Source organism: Pipra filicauda, unplaced genomic scaffold (assembly GCF_003945595.2).
Source record: "Pipra filicauda isolate LSUMZ 115617 unplaced genomic scaffold, ASM394559v2 scaffold315_size853536_pilon, whole genome shotgun sequence".
Classification (NCBI taxonomy): domain Eukaryota; kingdom Metazoa; phylum Chordata; class Aves; order Passeriformes; family Pipridae; genus Pipra; species Pipra filicauda.
Window position 1 is genome coordinate 224,635 of NW_024104438.1, and position 17,979 is coordinate 242,613.

The following is a 17,979-nucleotide window of genomic DNA, read 5'->3' on the forward strand; positions in this document are numbered from 1 at the left end:
GTTATGGTGTGCTGAGCCTTGCCTACGCACAAAAACCTGGTGTTGAACATTTTAGAAATGGATTTTCTGTGAGTTTCAGCGACAACCTGCTCTGTTTGCAAACACCTCAAGTCCTTTTGTACAAGCCTGTGTTTGCCCCATGTCAAAGCCTCTGCCAGAGCCAAGTCAAACCCTCCTTGCTTCATTATGAGGAGGTGTTTGAACCTGCTTTATTTGAACAGACATTCTGCTTGTTAAACCTGTGAGGTGTTAACCCCAAGAAAACTCCACTGATGAACGGAGCAGATCAGCCCACCAAGCTGTGAGGGTGACTGTGATTCTGGATGCTGAATTCTGCATCTGAGGCTGAAATTACAGGGTAGGAAATTACATGGTAGCTGACAGCTTGTTGTTGACACAAAGGGAAGATCCTGCTCTTCCTTCCCTTCAGCCACCATCCCCTCTCAGCCTGGGTACAGAGTTTATGCTGGCTCTGGCATTCCCATGACCCTGTGCTGACTCACCTTGCCACACAGCCAGAAAAAAATCATTTTCTTCTTGCCAGGTGAGTGAGGTTGAACTGAGTCAGCCAAACTTAATATATCTCTCTGAAAGGGAGTTTTGTAACCACCTTAAGCTACCCTGGCCTAAAACACCACTGTCCCCAAAAAGAAGCATTCCCACCTTATGGTCCATCACTTACATTTCTGACTCATCTTCCCAGATAAACTCTCTTTCTGGTTGGCAGCAGCACCCCAAGCCTGTCACATCCCAGCAATTTACATTCCTGCGACCTAATTTTTTATCCTGCAAACTCCAGTTCAGTGGCATTTCCTCTGAATAACACCTGCCTCCCTGCCTGTCTCTGGTTTGATCTGTTGGATGAAGAATTACTTGGGTTTATTCTGCTTGTGAAAAGACTCCAGCAGGGGTGCTGGTATGTTAATTACAACATATGGTCTGAATTCTCGTGGAAAAGGGAGGCTATAAACGATCCCGTTCCAGGGCACTACGAATGGCCCTGGGCACAGGGCAGCCACGAGGTGGCACGCTGGGCTTTCACTGCTGTGTCTGCTATCCCAAGAGCAAGTTATTCGGGAAAAGCAGGCGGATCCTCAGCGGAGTTAGGTAAAACACCATTCCTGTTTAACATCCATCCACCCTGCAAGAACGGGCTTTGATTTCCACATAAATGGCTAGTCAGATTCAAAGTTATTGTCATATGACTGAAATAGATCTCTTATGTCAGTCAGTCAAAACAGAATGGAGGATGTGAGTCATGCTTTGCAAAAAGCAGGAAGTTTGGTTTTATTGGCACAAATTTTTAATACAGAGAATTATACGGCTGTGTTGCCATGTTTGTCATAAGGATTCGAGAATAACATTGTCCATCCCTTAGAGAAATGTTTCCAAAACAGAAAAATAAGAGCTTTTACATTCTGATTGTTATTCCTTATTGCCCGGTGCTATGGAATCTGGGAGGAGTCTAGAAGAAAACGTGCATTTGGTGAGAATTCTTAGAGCCTCCCTTACAATAAAGGGCTGCAATTGGAAGAGTCTGATGTGGGGCGGGAGGTGGGAGGTAACACAAGAAAATGAGGTCATGCTTATGGGTGAGACAGAGACACTTGCTCATGATTGTTATTGCCTTGCCTGAAGCATAATAGATAAACCTTCATAATAAACCATAAATAAACCAGCACAAAGGTAGGAGTGCAAGTCTACTTGTGACATATTCTGACATTCTGGAACTTGGTTGTGGTGTATCTTAAGTCCCTCCAATAACTGGTGGGACAAGAGATAAGTCATTGTAAAAAGCATGGCACAGAACCAGCTTTTCTTCGTAACCTAAAAAATATAATGGCGTTTAAAATTTAAATAGTTACCCTTCAACGTGACCGTTCAAAACATCACTATGCAAGAAAAATTAATTTAAATGGAGGCAGGTGCAGGGGAGGGCAAGTGAGAGCAGAGAGCCAAAAGTGTGAGGGGAGAATAAAAGCCTTTGGCTTGGTTTGCTTAGCAGAACAAGGAACTTGATTACTCTTTATAAACAGATGAACAGGGAGACGCTCAAGAGAGAGGAGTTATCTAAATAAAGAAAATAGTAGCACAAGACCATATGGGTAAAGTAATAAAATGTCATTTAAGTTACTAAAAATGACACGAGCCATTTGGCATGTGGCACAAGGTAAATTCTTTTGGACTGTGTTATAATGAAGTAAGTAAAAAAACCCAAACAAAAACCTCTGGATTGCAATTCAATGGTTGGCAGGGGAGCAGTGTTCGTGACCTGACTTTGCATATATCTGGTCCTTTAAAAGAGCTGTATTTTCAACTCACTCAATAAGAGTGCAAGCAGGAAAAAAAAAATTAGGTAGAAGTCTAAAAAAGGCAATTACAAGCTCTTTTTAAGGAGTCCGTTGGGTAATCAAAGAGCCACAACTTCAAAATCAAGAGAGAAAATACATTGACAACTTCTGTTTTATTAATGGGCTGGAGAGAGTGAGTAAAAACGAAAAAATAATAGCCAAAATGGAGAAAGCAAGAAATAAAAAAGTGTTGGTATAAATGAGAAGTTATGAGAAGCAGAGTAGTTATTGGAAGTGAAGCACATCAAAGGAAATCCATACCTGTCAAGGCTAAATCTCAGAAACCCCCAGTAATGTTTCTGGCCCATTACTAGATGGACATGATTAAAATGTCAATAACAATGCAGAAGTTTTCATTGAACATTTATGATCTATGTTTGTAAAGAAACAGGAAGATATGTGGTGGGATTACTTAACTGTAATTTAATAGATCTCAGTCCATTAGTAGCCAGTGAAGCTATAGTCTTTTAGGGAAAACTGTGGCCCAGGAGCACAGACACAGCTGACTGCAGAGACCCCTTGCCTGTTGATGTTCCTCTTTAGTAAACCTTGATATATTAGGCAATTCTAGAAAGCTAAAAACGTGCCAGGTTGGTGTCTGTCTTCAGGAAAGGCATTTAAAATGATATATAGTAAATGCAGATCCAATAACATTAGATCTGTGGATAATGTGCTGGATAAATACCAAAAAAGGGTGTTATGTGACTCATTAAAGAATTAGTAATGCTGGTCAGAGGTCTAATAGAAATCTCATTTCATGCTTCAAAAGGACAACAAATAATTCAATTTCCTCTGGAAGGTGTAATAAACTTTTAAAAGGATTTTTGCCTAGTACTGCACAACATTTTAATTAAACAGAGTTATAAAGCATCCGTTAAGAATACATTGAACACTGGCCACAGAGATTATTTTTTTCAGAAGTGGTTATAAATCATTACTGAATAAGGCTTCTTCTAATGGGACCCTCCAGGATCATGTGTGCTGTACTACACATGTATTAATCAATATTTTCATTAGTCATTTGGAAGTAAATACAAAATCAGTCCTAATGCAATTTGCAGACGAGATCTGCAGCAGCTGGGTGGTACCATCAGGATGACAAGAGCCGTTGTTCAAAGCAGGGTAACCTGGGTCTGGATAAAGGGACTGGCTCACAAGGCAGCCAGACACAAAGCCACCTATCTCAGGTGTGCACAGGTACACAGGGGGAGGAGAGAAACCTGCTGTGTGCTCTCTGTGGGTTACATTCACCCCCTGTGCAAAAGGGGACATACCTGGGGGTGCACTACAGCCTTTCCTACCCTGGATGTGGATGGACACAGCATCCTAAATCTCCATATTCTGCAATGCAATGCTGAAAAAACTTGGAAAAAGGGGACGGGAAACTGTAATTTAAGGGCAGGAGGAGATGCCTCACAATGTAGAGTTTGTAACTAACTTGGTTTGTCACAAAGACAATAAAGGTGCAGCTTGATAAACTACCCCTATGGGGATGAATACGGACACAAAAAGTGTGAGATCACCAGGTGTGGGGTGGCCTGGACTGGGCACAGGTGTGGGATCACAGGTGCGGGATCACCTGGGATGGACACAGGTGCGGGATCACCTGGGATGGACACAGGTGTGGGATCACAGGTGCGGGATCACCTGGGATGGACACAGGTGTGGGATCACAGGTGTGGGATCACCTGGAGCAGGCACAGGTGCGGGATCACCTGGGGTGTGCACAGGTGGGGGATCACCTGTCCTGCCCTGGACCGCCCGGGGGGGTGACCTGGGACTCACAGAATCAACGAGGTTGGACAAGATCTCTGCGACAACCGGGTGCCACGTCCAGTCTCTCCCCACACACCCCTAGGGGCGGTCGCTCCCTCAATTCCCCGGACATCCCATTCCCAAAGGCTCCGCGGGCGCCGCTCCCGCGCGGCGAGTCCATGTCGCTCCGGGGGGGGCCGTTCCCCGCTCCCCCCCCTGCCCCGAGGTGGTTCGCCCCGCTGGCCCCGCCCCTCCCGCGCGCAGGAACAGCCACGTCTCCAACCCGGCCGGGGAGGGGGCGGGGCCACACCGCCCGCGCGCGCCTGCCGGCAGCCAATGGCGGGGCGGCCCGGTGAATCATGCGCTCGGCCATTGGCCGGCGCGGCGGGCGGAGGAGGTGGAGAGCGCGAAGTGGCTCCCATTGGCCCGGCGGGCTCTGTTGACAAACACCCCGGCTCCGTCCCGCCCCCTCGCCGCGCCTCCCGCCAATCAGAGCGGAGGAGAGGGTTGAGCGGCGTGTCGCCGGGCCAATGGCGCGCGCGTCCGCCTCGCCGGGGGGCGGGCGCGCGCGCGGTGCCGGTACGTGGCGGGCAGGGCGGGGCGCGGCGGTCAGGGCGGCGCGCGCGGCGGGCGCCCATTCCGCGGCGGCGACAGCGGCGACAGCGACAGCGGCGACAGCGGCGTTCAATGTCCTAACGGGGAGCGGCGGCGGGCGAGCCGGGCCCCTCCATGCGGGGGCCGCGGGGCCGCAGCGCTCTGGCCGCCTTCGCGCTGCTGGCGGTGGTGCTGTGGGGGGGAGCGGCGGGCGGCCCGGAGCCGCCGCGTCCGGGAGATGCCGCGGCCGCCGTGGAGGCCGCGTTCGGGCTGGGGGCGGCCGCCGCGCCCGCCGCCCTGCCCGCCGGGCCCGCCGACGTGACGGTGGAGGACGATGAGGGCAGCGTGGCCCCCGCGGCGTCCCCCGGAGAGCAGGAGGCGGAGGGGAGCGGAGAGGCCCGGAGCGGCAGCAGGTGGGCGGGGGGGTGTGACGGGGGCTGGGGATGCTGAGGAGGGGTCGGTGAGTGGGAATAGTTAGGGGGTATCAGGTGCCTGGGGCTGATAAGGGGGGGGGTCGGTGGGTGGGGCTGGTGAGGGGGGGTCAGTTGTCTGGGGATGCTCAGGGAGGTCAGGGCTGGGTTGGGATGGGTGCCTGGGGCTCTGAAGGAGTCAGGGGTCAGTGCCTGGGGCTTCTGGAGAGGGCTGAGTGCCTGGTGAGAGTCAGTGGGTCAGCGACTGGGTGGGTGTCGGTGCTTGGGGCTGCTCAGGGGGGTCGGTGCCAGTGGCGGGGTCAGGACGGAGATGGTGGGGAGGGGGCTCAGGTCCGGTGTGGGGGTGCTTGTCGGGGGTCATCGCCTCAGAGGAGTGTCCAGGGTCGGTGTTTGGGGGTGCAAGGGGCAGACACGACTGTACCTGGGCTGGGAATCAGCAGCTGGGGGTGCTGGGGAGGAGGAAAGGAGCTGCGAGGTCCCGAGGGTCGCGTGTGGGGAAGGGGCCGTGCAGGTGTGGGAATAGCGCTGGGAGGGGTCGGAAGTGTCGGAGTGGAAAAAGCGGAGAGGAGAAGCGGGAGAGTCAGAGATGGAGTGGTGCTGGGCTGTGGGACACGCAGGGAAGCGTCCCGGTCGGGAGGAGAGGCGCAGGGAGAAGGGAGTGGAAGAGGTGTGTCCCGTGATGGGGCTGCAGTGACGGGCAGGATGGACCGAGGGGGAGGATGTGACAATGAGCAAAGGGAACTTCGAGACCTCGCCAGCGCTGAAGTGCTTGTTCTTCACGCCGTTGTTAGCAAGGAGAAAGGGTGCCTTAGTTCTTAGACAAATAAGCTACCGGATGTCACGCTATGTGACATCTGGCCCGTCTGCTTACCCTGGTGATACCACGTCTCGATCCCTTCCCTGCCCTGGTCCCAGGTGGCAGTTCTGTGCCTGCGGGAAGGAGACCCTAAAGCACCGAATCTGTGGTCTATAAACTCTTTCCAACACCTGCAGCTCACAGTTGTTCAGAGCATCGTGTCCCTCTCTGTCACCGCTTCTTTCTGTTTTAAAGAAAATTCAGTTCTCCCGTTTACTTGATTGCCTGTTAAAGCACAGACACAGGGGTGTGCCTGAAGGGATGCCAGACGAGCAGGACAAATTGATGAACAAGTTTCAGAATATAACAAAGGGAAATAAAATACTTAATAACTGCGTGTGGCAAGAAGCTCTGGCAAAAGCACGATTTAGATGAATGACTCAAGTGCAGAAATGTTACTGAGCCGTTTCCCGTCTGTTTCTGAATTGGCTGGGAGCGATGAGGTGATAAGCCACAGCCAGAGTTTAAAGGAAGAAGAGCATGACTAAATGCTGTATTTGAGAACCTCTTCTAAAAATGAATAGCCCAAAGCTTGTTGTTAGTATATCTGAGCATTCACTTAGAGGAATAAACTGGCTGATAACTTCATATCCTGTTTTCTTTGAGGGCGGTCTCACCAGTTAGCAACAGGATCATTCTTTTGTGTATCAGCTCATCAAAATCCTACCTAATGTATTGCAATTCTACTGTATTCAATTTTTAGTAACACCTTTGTTTATTTAGCCCTGAAAATTTTTAAAAATACGTTTTCTCTTTGACTACTAGAGCTAACCAGAATACACTGAAGATGTTCAATGTAGTAAATTAAGCCTGAGATTAAATGTAGCTGTTCTGTAATTGATTAGTGCGTAGGAACAGATTTGCTGTCATCAAATAAAAATAGAATGGCTGTCTGGCCATACTATTTGCCTGCATTTCTTTATTTTTTTCATCTGTATTTCTGAGATTTCTGCTGACCTCAGGTAATTGTTCTTCAGCAATATCTGCATAATATAATAGGGCAGTATAATCTGAAAAAAGAACAAAACCAAAACCTCACCTATTTTTTGCTGTAGGCAAATTAGTGTTTGGGTTTTAAGATACTTTTATATTTCTTAGGAGAAAATGTGAGGGTTAGTGAATTACTGTGCTCTTTGCGTACAAACATGCAGGTTTGGCTGTTGGAATAGCTGCTTAGAGTTCAAGTTGACAAACAGCTGTACTTGCAATGTCCCAAATGGCTTTTGAGGGTTGAGGTTATTAGTGTTGAGGGTTCTTTTAAACTGAAACAGGAATAGTGGTAAATGCTGTACTAAAATGATGGCAAGTTCTGCTTTGTTTTCCTAACAAAAGCAACTTATTTGAATCAATACAAAGTTTTGGTGGAGTGAAAGGGTGGAGGTGAACTAGAGAAGTGTTCTTCCTCTGTCCTGTTTACATCTTCCCTTGCCACCTTAGCCCTTTCCTTCTCTTTGCAGGTAAATCAAATACCTTCAATTCTGTAAGGTAGATCAGGCCACTTGATCTCAAAAAGTGGTCTGTTTTCCTGATGGGATACAAATAAAGGATTTAAGGCCCGGAAATGGCCTTTTCTCAGTGTACCTGGAAGTTTATAGTAGATGTTTTGCATAGTTTCAAGGGGGAACATTATCACTGCACTCGAATAACAAGGTCCTGTCTGTGAGCAAAAGGGAATAGGAGAGGGTAAGAAAACATTTTCCTTTAGCCCCGGAGGCTGTTTGTAGATGGTCAGGGTGGGGGAAGTATGTCTAGATGTGTTTTCATAGTGACAAAATGCAAATAAAATCTGACTATACAGCAATAGCTTGTTCCCTGCCAGCTGCTCTGACTGCTGATATTTTTGTATGCTCTGTGTACTGGCCCCTTGCTTTAGTCCTGTGCTGGCCATCTCTAAGGGCCCGGAAGGGATTTTCTTCTCCTCCATCCCTTGGTTCATAATATATTCTGGACCAGGAGTTACAGGCAAGGTGAAGTGCATATCTTTATTTTACTGATGTTCGTTTTTCAGGTGTCTAGTTAATGGATCCTGGATTTAAGTAACTGCCTAATCTGGAGTAATTCCTTTTTGTATCTTTTTTGTTCTGGTCCAGGCTCGTGGAGGCTATTGAATTGTGGGTTTGTGGTGGTGGTGGTCATTTTTTTTTTCACATCTCTAATATCTCTGTGATGTGTTTCACTCCCCAGTCTAGTCCATGATTTACTTCCAACAAATATCTTGTTTCAGGAATGTGCAGCCTTGATGCTGTTTGTCTCTATCCTCCTCACTTCCGTGGTGTTGCAGTTGTGGCTTTTGACCTTTGCCCTGAAGTTGGGTAGTATTTGGTGTTTTCTGTGGGATGGTGGTATGCAGGATGGAGTCTGCTTTGGGTGGTGGTCTCGGACTTGTGTTTGCTGGAAGCTGGCTTTGTTGGTCAAGGTAGTCTTTAAGCTCTGTCCTAGTCAGGAGGTGATGTTGATAAAGCCAGTGATAAGGTGTAGTTTTTCAGAGAATGGGAGAGTTTATCAGGCTTGACCAAAATAGAAACTGCTTCAGAAATTCCTTTTCGTTGCAATTTGTCAATCAGGTGTCCCAAGGATGCGTCCAAAATAGTGTTTTTTTCAGTTTATTGTAATGGAATTACAGGTACAGCCCTGACACCTTCAGCCAGCAAAGGCTTCCAAACAAATGGCTGAAGGGACCCTCTTTATTCTTGAATCGTGGCTGTATTCTGCTGGTGTTTCTAAGAATTTCCTGTAAGAATTGGGCATAATACACTGCAGTAAACTCACAGTAGTGCTGTGGAGTTGTCACCCCAAGTCACCTGCCTGTTTTTTAAGCTCTGAAATAGTTCCCTGAAGCAGTTGCCTAAACTGCTTTTATCAGAACATGTTAATTCTAGTGCTTGATTAGACTACCTGAGCAATGGGAAGGTCTCTTGTCACCACTTCATACTCTCAGTACAAAAGCTGCAAGCAGTGGAATCTCACAGGGTAAGGGGGGAAATTTGAAAAAATGGAAAATCTGATAGTGAGAAAGTGTAACACTACTGTGGGTCTTGGGCACGTGTAGACAAATTTAGGATTTTACACCAATTAGAGTTCAAGTGACAGGATTTAAACTTACTGGAGTCCGTCAGAGAAGAGGAGAATGGGTATTAAGATTTTAATTCTTAGAAAAACAGAATAAGTACTGAAGGATTTTTATTACAAGAGTAAGGATTTTTAGCAATTTTTTTTTCTCACATGCAGTATTATTTTTGAAGAGCAAGATAAAGGTGTAACCAGAAACATGGCTATTTAGTTCAAAATGAGTCACTCATTAAAAAATCAGAGAGAAATGGATCTTTTTCTTGTACCTAGTTCCAGTTCTAAAGGTAGCCACCTGCAAGATCAAGGTGTAGCCAAGCTGGTCCTGTTCCTATGTGTCATGGAAGTGTTTGCTCAGGAGGTGAAACAAAGTCCATTCTAGAGCTGTGGCCAAGGGGACAAATAAAGAGTTCCATTGCACCCAAGAAAAGCCAGGATTTTTATGATTTGCAGAAGGAGTTTGTTAAACCAGTTTCTCCAAGTGTGTGCTGTTGGTACAAAGGTTCCCCACACCCTCCTCCTCTTTCCTAATCATCTGAACTTAAAACTGAAGTGTGGTTACTCTATGATTTGGGTGGCTGGAGGGCAGGATGCAGGTGCAGATTCCAAAACTGCCGTCTTGAGTGGTGGTGGAGAGGATTGAATAGTGAGGGAACTCGTAGGGAAGGCTCAGGTTTGCATCTGGTGGGGAAAGATAATATGGAAAGGTAAGATACAAAGGCATAAAACATTTGTTACCTGAGGGAGAAGTCAAATGTGAAGAATTAGATAAAGGAAAACAACGGGAGTACATGGGAAGCAAACATTTCACAGTGTGATTTTTGGGATTTTTCTTCTCTGCGTTATTGCTGCCAAAATTCCCTTCATTCCAGCTACATTTCTACCTTTTTTTTTTTATAACCTAGTTGTCAGGAGGATCAACATAAAATTTAAGTAGGCCCACTTGAAATAATATTTTCTTATGCAATGCGAGAGGGGCTTCAGATAGGCTGTTTTACCATAAAGCAAACAGATGCTGTTAAATGTGTGTCCAAGGCCTTTTAGCGTGAGAGCACTTGTTCACAGCGCTTGAGAATAGTCAGACTCCTGCAATCTGGTTTATTATTAACCCAGTCTTGGTTTCTGTACAGTTGGAATAAGTGTTTGTACTCAGCTTATAAAAATTTATGTCTTCTACTGTGCAAATATTTGCACAATTGGTATTTTTCTAACAATTTCTTAAACTTAGGTTTTGGAGGAATGTGATGCTTGGCTGCCTTCAGAAATAGGAGCTGCTGTGGTACTTTTTGGCAGAGGTTGAAGATGTATTTATTTTTCTATTTATTAATAGTATAGTGCTATAGTACATTATAAGGTCCTATTAATTGTGTGGGTTGCTTTTACATGTAAAACTGCCATGTTTTACATGACCTTTGTTATAAGTGATGTAATGAGCCATTATTCCTGAATGTGTTTTTAAGATCATGCTTTTGGTTTTTGCCTCCTTAAAGCACACTGAAAGCCACTGTCCTTTCATCCCTAAATTTCATGTTACTACCCCGGTGACTTCAGACAAGCGAATATATTTGGCTTCAGTTCTACACAATAATTTATTGTCCCTTATTGTTTAAAATAAAGATTCCTGTACATGTCTGTGTGTGCATTACTGGCCCCCTGCCCTTTCACCTCCACCTGAAAATGGTTAATCTCCCCATCACTTTATTTGCACAGTCTCTTATTCTCATCGAAACCAGTGACTATAAAGGTCCTTCTGGGTCACCAGATCCAGCCCCCCCTCAGTGCAAGCAGCCTGTAAAGTGATCAAGCTCCACTCCCACAGCCTTTGAAGATTGTTGAGCCTGCTGCAAGCCAAAACTGACAACACAATCCCAGCTTTTTCGGGTCAGAGAGAAACAATCTTCAAGGAAAAAAAAAGGCCCTTCAAAAGTGCCTTGTCAGTGCTTTGTCTCTGATGTGTTGTTTATTTTGTTTGTTTGTTTATTTTAATGCTGCAGTTCTAGCCCAACCAGAAATGCTTATTCTAATTGTACAGCTGTGTAAGAAAGAAGATTTACTGAAATTGAGGAGCTTCAGGGGCTGTAGAAATCAGCAGCCAGCCTGCCAAGGCCACGTTTCCCCAGATATCAGACTGCTTAAAACCTGAGCTCTGTGTAAGGCACTTTGCTTGCTTTGTGGTCTGCAGGTGTTGGAGGTTTTTTCTAGTGCCCTGTGAGTGCCTTAGGAGGGACTTGAGAGACTTGTCAGATATCCAGGATTTCCGTGTTTGATCCAAAGCCATTGAAAACTTAGTTGCAACTTAGTATTTCTTACGTCCTGATTTGCTGGGCTGCAAGTTTCAGGTTTAGGTTGCTTTGAAAGGATGGGTTAAAGATCAGTTTGGAAGGGACTGGGAAAAGTAGGATCCATACTGGCCTTATAGATACCTCAAAAAATATTATCTCATTCGGTGTTGAGGTGGTAACATCTGCATTTGTGGGAGCAAAAAGTCAAGTATCTTACCTAGAAACTGAACTCTGAAAGTGTCTTATAACGTGTAAATTAGTTTATGACATTCAACCAGAGACTTCAGCTCTTCTACACTCTGTTGTTGGTCTGGGTAGAGCTACCAAGCTAAACTGCTGTTCTGGAGAGTATAGAGACTTAACTTTGGAGTTACATTTTACTAAACATAAAATAGGTGAAGTCCATACTGCTGTGGTTTTGACTGTGAACGTTTCCAACTTGCAGATCTCTAGTAATTATCAGCACTTTGGATGGACGAATTGCTGCACTGGATCCAGAAAACAGTGGGAGAAAACAGTGGGATCTGGATGTGGGATCAGGTTCTCTTGTGTCATCCAGTCTCAGCAAACCAGAGGTAAGGCTTAATCTCTGTCCTGACAAAATCTTTAAAAATGGAATTGTTTCTAATAAAATGAAAGCAGCTTCCTCCTTGTTTGGTAGATGTTAAATAATGCAGCAAACTTTTAGCTACAGAACTTTATCCAGACTGTTCTGAAACTTTTTTTTTTGGAGTGCTTACATCATGTTGCCATTTCAAACTAGAGTGTGTCAGCATTTTGGCCTTGGCATTGATGTATGTGATAACTATCAAACCAGATGATGTAACTGAGTTTGGGAATTGTAGGTAATTGCTGATTGAAAACAAGTTACTTGTAATTTGAAGCAAATAAAAGGATCATCTGCTTTGTATTACTAAAGTATGTTTTGGCAAGTACTGGCTTTTTTTTTTTGTCCCTCAAGAAAAGCAAAAGTCCTTGTGACTTAATAGATGAACAAAGGATTGTTTAGAGTGTTTTAGACTAGATAAGCAGGCTGCCTGTGAAACACAATGTCTTAGCAATTAAACAGTGCTGAAGGTCACCCTCAAGTACTGAGTTATAAAGGGAGGGTTGCATCACTTCTTGCTGGTGAACTGTAGGAAAAAAATCTAGAGTTAAATTTCTTGTTTGGTGCTATTTCCACCATCAGTTTGAATAAACTTGGGCTAAAAGTTAGAAGCAAGGGTTTTTTTCCTTCTTTTTCTTTTTTTTTTGTTTTTGGGGTTTTTTTGTTGTTGTTTGTTTGTTTAAATTTTTTGTTTGTTTTTGTTTTTTGCCTGCACTGGATAAGTGAGATCTCTTAAGTCATTTTCTCCTAGAATGAGGAGGACTAAAACACCAGTGTAGTTTGTAGTACACGGTCCTTCCCTGTCATGGATGGTTGGATTTGATGACCAGTCCTATATCATACTTTGCACAATGATCATCAGAGAATGAAAGTTGAATTCAGGATTATTCATATTGTATGAGCTTCTTGCTTGTGGTTCTTTGTTGCTGTCTATGGAGATGACCTCTGTTCTGGTGTAAAGAAGTCTAAGGAAAGATTTGATCTGGGGAATTTTATTTATGGATGCAGCTTTTTGAGATTTGTTCAGGTGTGGTTTTGTGGCTTAGAAAAAACGCTGTAGGAAAGAAGAACTTCCCCCTAAAAATATGTTCAAAAGCAGAATTGAAAAGAGTGCAGAAACTGTGGAGAACTGTAAAGTGGAAGGTGTCAGTGATAGTGTGATCCTTCACAAATGTTTTCAATGCTAGATACTTAAAATACTGGTCTGTTACCTGTTGCTGCAAATGACCACGTGAAAACAGAATCACCGGTTATAAAAAGAACATATTTGAAATCTGAGCAAATATGAACTTCATTTTTCACTGCAAATTAAGGCAGGAGCCAGGCTTTTAAAGCTTTTTGGGAATGCAAGCATTTCAGAATATAGAAGTGGTTTTGCACGTCTAGATTTTGTCACTTAACTGGTCTGTCCAGAGTTCTGATGTTTTCCCAATGGGGTATGACTGTGGAAACTAAAGGTTGATGATCAAACAACAAAAATTGTATCTTGTCCATTCAATATTTAATTGTCTTTTGTGGCTACAAGTCAGTAGGTCACAGGAGTCATAAAAATACACTTTTAAAGAGAGTTTGTTATGCATAGAGGAAGTTGAGCTTTCAGATAAGCTTTTCAGTTGTTTCACTTCTACAGCTGTGGCTGAAGACACTGATGGATTTTGGCAGTTAAGATGCAGAGCCTATCAGAGAACTAATTTTGGAAGTAAAACTTCATTTTGGCCTTTTAGAAGCTGTTAAGCGTTATGAATATGGGCCTTTTTAGACTTACTGTCATGTAAACAAATGCTGTTAAGACAGAATTTAACAAGAAACAAAAGTAATGAATACTCCGAATAAACTACACTTAAATATTTAAGTGTTTAATCTGCTGTCGGTATCAGCTGAAGGACTTCATGCAGTGAACCTAGAATCACTTGAGTAATTTGCATCAGTGTTGGGAAAATTCTAGTTTAGGTCAAAATACTAAATTCATTAAAGTTTCAGAGTCTCTCATCTCCCCGCTCGATGGTATTTCCTCTCTGATTTGGACATGTGGCATGTTAAGTTTTAGTCTCTCAAACTAAGTATTGAGGCTTTTTCTTCCTCTTCCAACATTTTTGAGGTAACAAGGGTTTCTGTGCTAGCAACCACAAATAATTAATCATAAAACTGTATTATTATGTAAGCTGTTAACCTACATCTTCTTGCAAGAAATGGCAGATGAGAAACTCTTTTACGCTTGCAGTGATAAAGGTTTGTGTTCTTTCAGAGCGAGCAAAGTGTGTGCTTCTGGGTCTTCATTGTTTTGATGAGAGTTTTTTTAACTCTTGAGTGAGGGTGCAATGAACTGTAGTTCTAGGTTGTGGGGCAAAAGCATAAATTTAATTTCCAAGTGCTTTTTAAGAATAGACTTTAAGATCTTCAAACTTGCAGCGTTTAGTAGAACTGTAGTTACTTCCTTTGCCTGTAAAATGTCAACCTGGCTGTCTGGAGCTGGTGTGTTAATTAGCCAAGTGAGGTAGTAAAATTTCAAGTGTTCCAGCAGCTCTGTCAGACGCCTCAGATCTTGAAACTACTGCTTAAGACACTGACAAGTGAGATGTTCATCATTTGTCATGTGAGCAGATCAATTAAAAAGGAAAGGCTGCTGAAGAACTAATTGTGTGTCTGGGTAACTAAAATGCTAAAATTCTTTCCTTGGCTCTAAGCTCCAGCATAAACAAATCATGGTCAGGGTGCCAATGCTGAAAAGTTATGACTCTGCATTTCAGTCTTGTGCATAAGAATTAAAAAACTCTGTTTCCCTATGGGTTGAGGTAAAATGGAAAACCCTTCTCTGTACGGTTACAACTCCAAGTCTTCTTATTGCTTGCATGTAAAGATTGCTTGATAAAGTTCAGAGAAAACTCACAACTTTTCTAAAAGTTGGAAACACTTTACTCTTTAAAATTTAGGTTTGTAATTAATATATTGGGTATACTTAGAATACTTTTGGGAGAATCAGCCTGTTGAAGTAATGATGCTCAATCATAGTGAAAATGGAGAACTGCCTCTTAAGCAGTGGAAGTGGTCCACAGCACATCATAAGACTGTTGTCATTTGCTAATAAGGATAGTGCATTCTCTTACCTTCAAGGCTTTATACTACATTTCTTAATGGGTTTCTGTCTTTTAAAGGATCTATTAATGAGAGAAATGCAAGGTGAACTTGCCTGTCTATTAAAATGACTGGCCAGCAGTGGCTGGCATGGTTGGTGGGACGGTGGGAAGCTGGAGAAGAGATGGAGTCAGGAAAAAAAACCCTCCTGTGGATTGGTTGGATGGTGGAGATACTCCTGTGTAAGAGCTAGTGGCTGGTGTTTGATGAGAAAGGGGGGAATAGCTGGATACTGGGTGGTGATGAGGCAAGAGTAACAGCTTAAAAACACTTCCAGGATGGTGACACCACTTTTCCCTGTGCTGTCAGAAGTGCTGCAGGAGCTCGAAGTTGTTTCAGTGCTCTGGGCAAAGGCTGCGCTGGGATGGACTTGATAAAAGTAACTGCCTTGGCTCGGGCTTGGGCTGTTAGAGACTAATCCCTACTTAAGCACCTTATTTCCTTATTTGAGACATTGAGGATCATGGGACAAAATCAGTTTTAGCCTGCAAGGCTGACATTTATAGCAGTCAGAGTAAACATACCACTGTATCCTGGAAAAATGGAATAATTGTTATGCCATGTCACCAGATCTGTCAACACCCTTTTATGCCTGTAAAGACTGTTATGACCTTAGAATTGCACTATATACGTATATATCTTAATTTTTATATTGTGATAGCCACTTAAAATCAAGTCTTGTACAAACTGAGGCATCTTTGTCATCTTTTTTGGACGTAAAAGTGGCATATTTTTGTGGAATTACATTTTTTCTCCAGAGAAATGTGGAGATGCAAGGAAGTTCTATACTGAAGTCGTCTGACACCTCATTGCATTGTAGGCAAAGTGAACCCATAGATACCTTTAGCAAATTGTTCCTTTTTTGCCCTTTGGAGAAGACAAACTGATGCTGAGAGCATTGAGTTGAGAAAGGATTTTGAAGTCTCAAAAAAATCCACTAGTGCCTGGATTTAATGCACACTATGAATGTATCTTCTTTTTGGGGGGGTTTCTTTTTCCTTCCCTTTATCAGCATCATAAACCTTTCCAAATTTTCAGTGATTTGGTTCCCCAAAAGAAATACTAAATTCTGCTGTGAAGTGTCCAGTCACCTGGGATTCACTTTGAGGTACTGACTGCCTGCACTTTCCTGCACTTTGGACAAGGCAACCTCTGTAACCAGACAATCCAGAGAAGAGCCAAAATCTGCCTTGGGTTGCTTTGGGAACACAGGAAGAAACTCAGCAGTTCTCATCCTTCGACCTCTTACACTTTGGAATGGAAGAAAACGCAAAATCCACACTGAAAAGGGTCAGGGCAAGACAAGAGGTGAAAACGCCCCCTGAGGGGCTTGAATTGTGATTTCTTTTATGTGCCCTCCCAGAGGTTTGGGGAGGGTGAATAATTTAACTGTGAAAGAATTAGGAAAGTCTCACCCACCACTTAGGGCACTCCTGCAGCAGCATTTTATTAGTTTGAATAAAAATTAGGTTTTTGTTTGGTTCACAGCTTTTTACTATAGTTGTTTTTCAGTTGAGTCACTGCCTGTAAATATCATCCAAGGAAAAGCTGAGATATGTTTGTCTTGGGTATGGGTGGGGAACACTTAAGGCTGTCAGTCAGACTTGAGTGTTTTCACTTAAAAGGTTATTACAGCAGCTGTTAAATGCAGTGCTGAATATTAGGAATTTACATTAATCGTGCATAAAACTATTCTGACTCTGCTAACACTCACTGGACAAACAAAAAGGAGGTTTGTCTCAAACTATGCAAACATTCTGAGAAAATGGCTTTCTCTCTGAATTTTGCTTAAAAATGAATGGCTCTGTCTAGCTTGCTATTGTTAATTTTAACTTTTAATGTATTTGTGCAGCTTAAAATCATCTGGCCTGGGACACACCAGCAACAGAACCAATCTCTCCTTGGAAGAGTCTTTGTACACTGTACAGGTTTCTCACAGGAGCAGATGCTGTGCTGTGAGGTCAGACTTTCATACACAGAGAATAGCAAGTTGGTTCTCTGAAGTGTTTGAGTGTGTGCAAGTTTTTAAAGGACAGTTTTACTCAAAAGGAAGAATAAAAATTTTTTAAAATCTATTAATGCTGTAAAATTACTTTCCAGCTGTAATATGCTGTGACCAGGTGTAAAGCCCTGAATTGCCACTCTGTTCAAGCAGGCAGAGTGTAAATCAGTGGTCTGGTTATTGCCTAATCTGGGGAAAATCTATTTCCTTGTAGGTAAGGTGGTGTAATTTTTGGTTGTCTAAGAGTGTAAAAGAGCATTCTAGTGTCCTGTAGCTGGCCCTTATTTTTGTGTACTACTGGGACCACTAGATGCTTTGACAGCTGAAGATATGATTCCTCTAGAGGAAGGCTGAGGCATCATCTGGTTCTCAACAGTACAGGTTTTCTATAATAGAAATTAAATTAAACTGTACTAAATGAAATACAAGACGTGGGGATTGATTACAGCAGTTTTGTTGTTGAAGGTTGTAGATGACCAGTTCAGAAATGAAAAAACTGTGTACTGAGAGATCCCGTGACAGGTTATCAGCTGCCATCTCCATTCCTCTGCAGGGCAAGGAAATATGATCTGTGTTGCCTGCGGGGAAGAGAGAGAGAGAGAGAGAGAGAGAGAGAGAGAGAGAGAGAGAGAGAGAGAGAATTAGTGTCTTAAACGGTCCTGGAAAAGCTCGTAATGAATAAGAAGTGAGTGTCCAGAATTGTACTTCAAAGCAAGATAAATTGTAATTGCAATTGATGAAGAGAAGGCTTATTAGGGCTTCCAGGGGTGTGGAGCCTCTGTTTTGCAGGGAGAGAATGGATGTGACTGCTCTCTAACTGCATGGATGTGTTAGGATTCCTGATGGAACAGGCGGTTCCTTTCAGTTCTGTGTGCGTGGACATGAAGAGGTGACAGGCTTGGG

At 43.7% G+C, this 17,979-nt stretch overlaps 1 protein-coding gene across 2 annotated transcripts in view; it reads left to right on the forward strand.

Moving 5' to 3' along the window:
• Positions 1-4,774: 4,774 nt before the first annotated feature.
• The window catches only part of EIF2AK3 (eukaryotic translation initiation factor 2 alpha kinase 3), a 43,765-nt gene continuing 30,560 nt past the window's right edge, over positions 4,775-17,979 (forward strand). The window contains exons 1-2 of one of the 2 annotated variants that reach the window (XM_039383541.1): positions 4,775-5,113; positions 11,781-11,910. In XM_039383541.1, coding sequence (XP_039239475.1) covers positions 4,836-5,113; positions 11,781-11,910 — 408 coding nt within the window. In that variant the 5' untranslated portion in view covers positions 4,775-4,835. The remainder of the gene's footprint in view (positions 5,114-11,780; positions 11,911-17,979) is intronic. The other variant, XM_027722797.2, reaches the window with a different exon arrangement.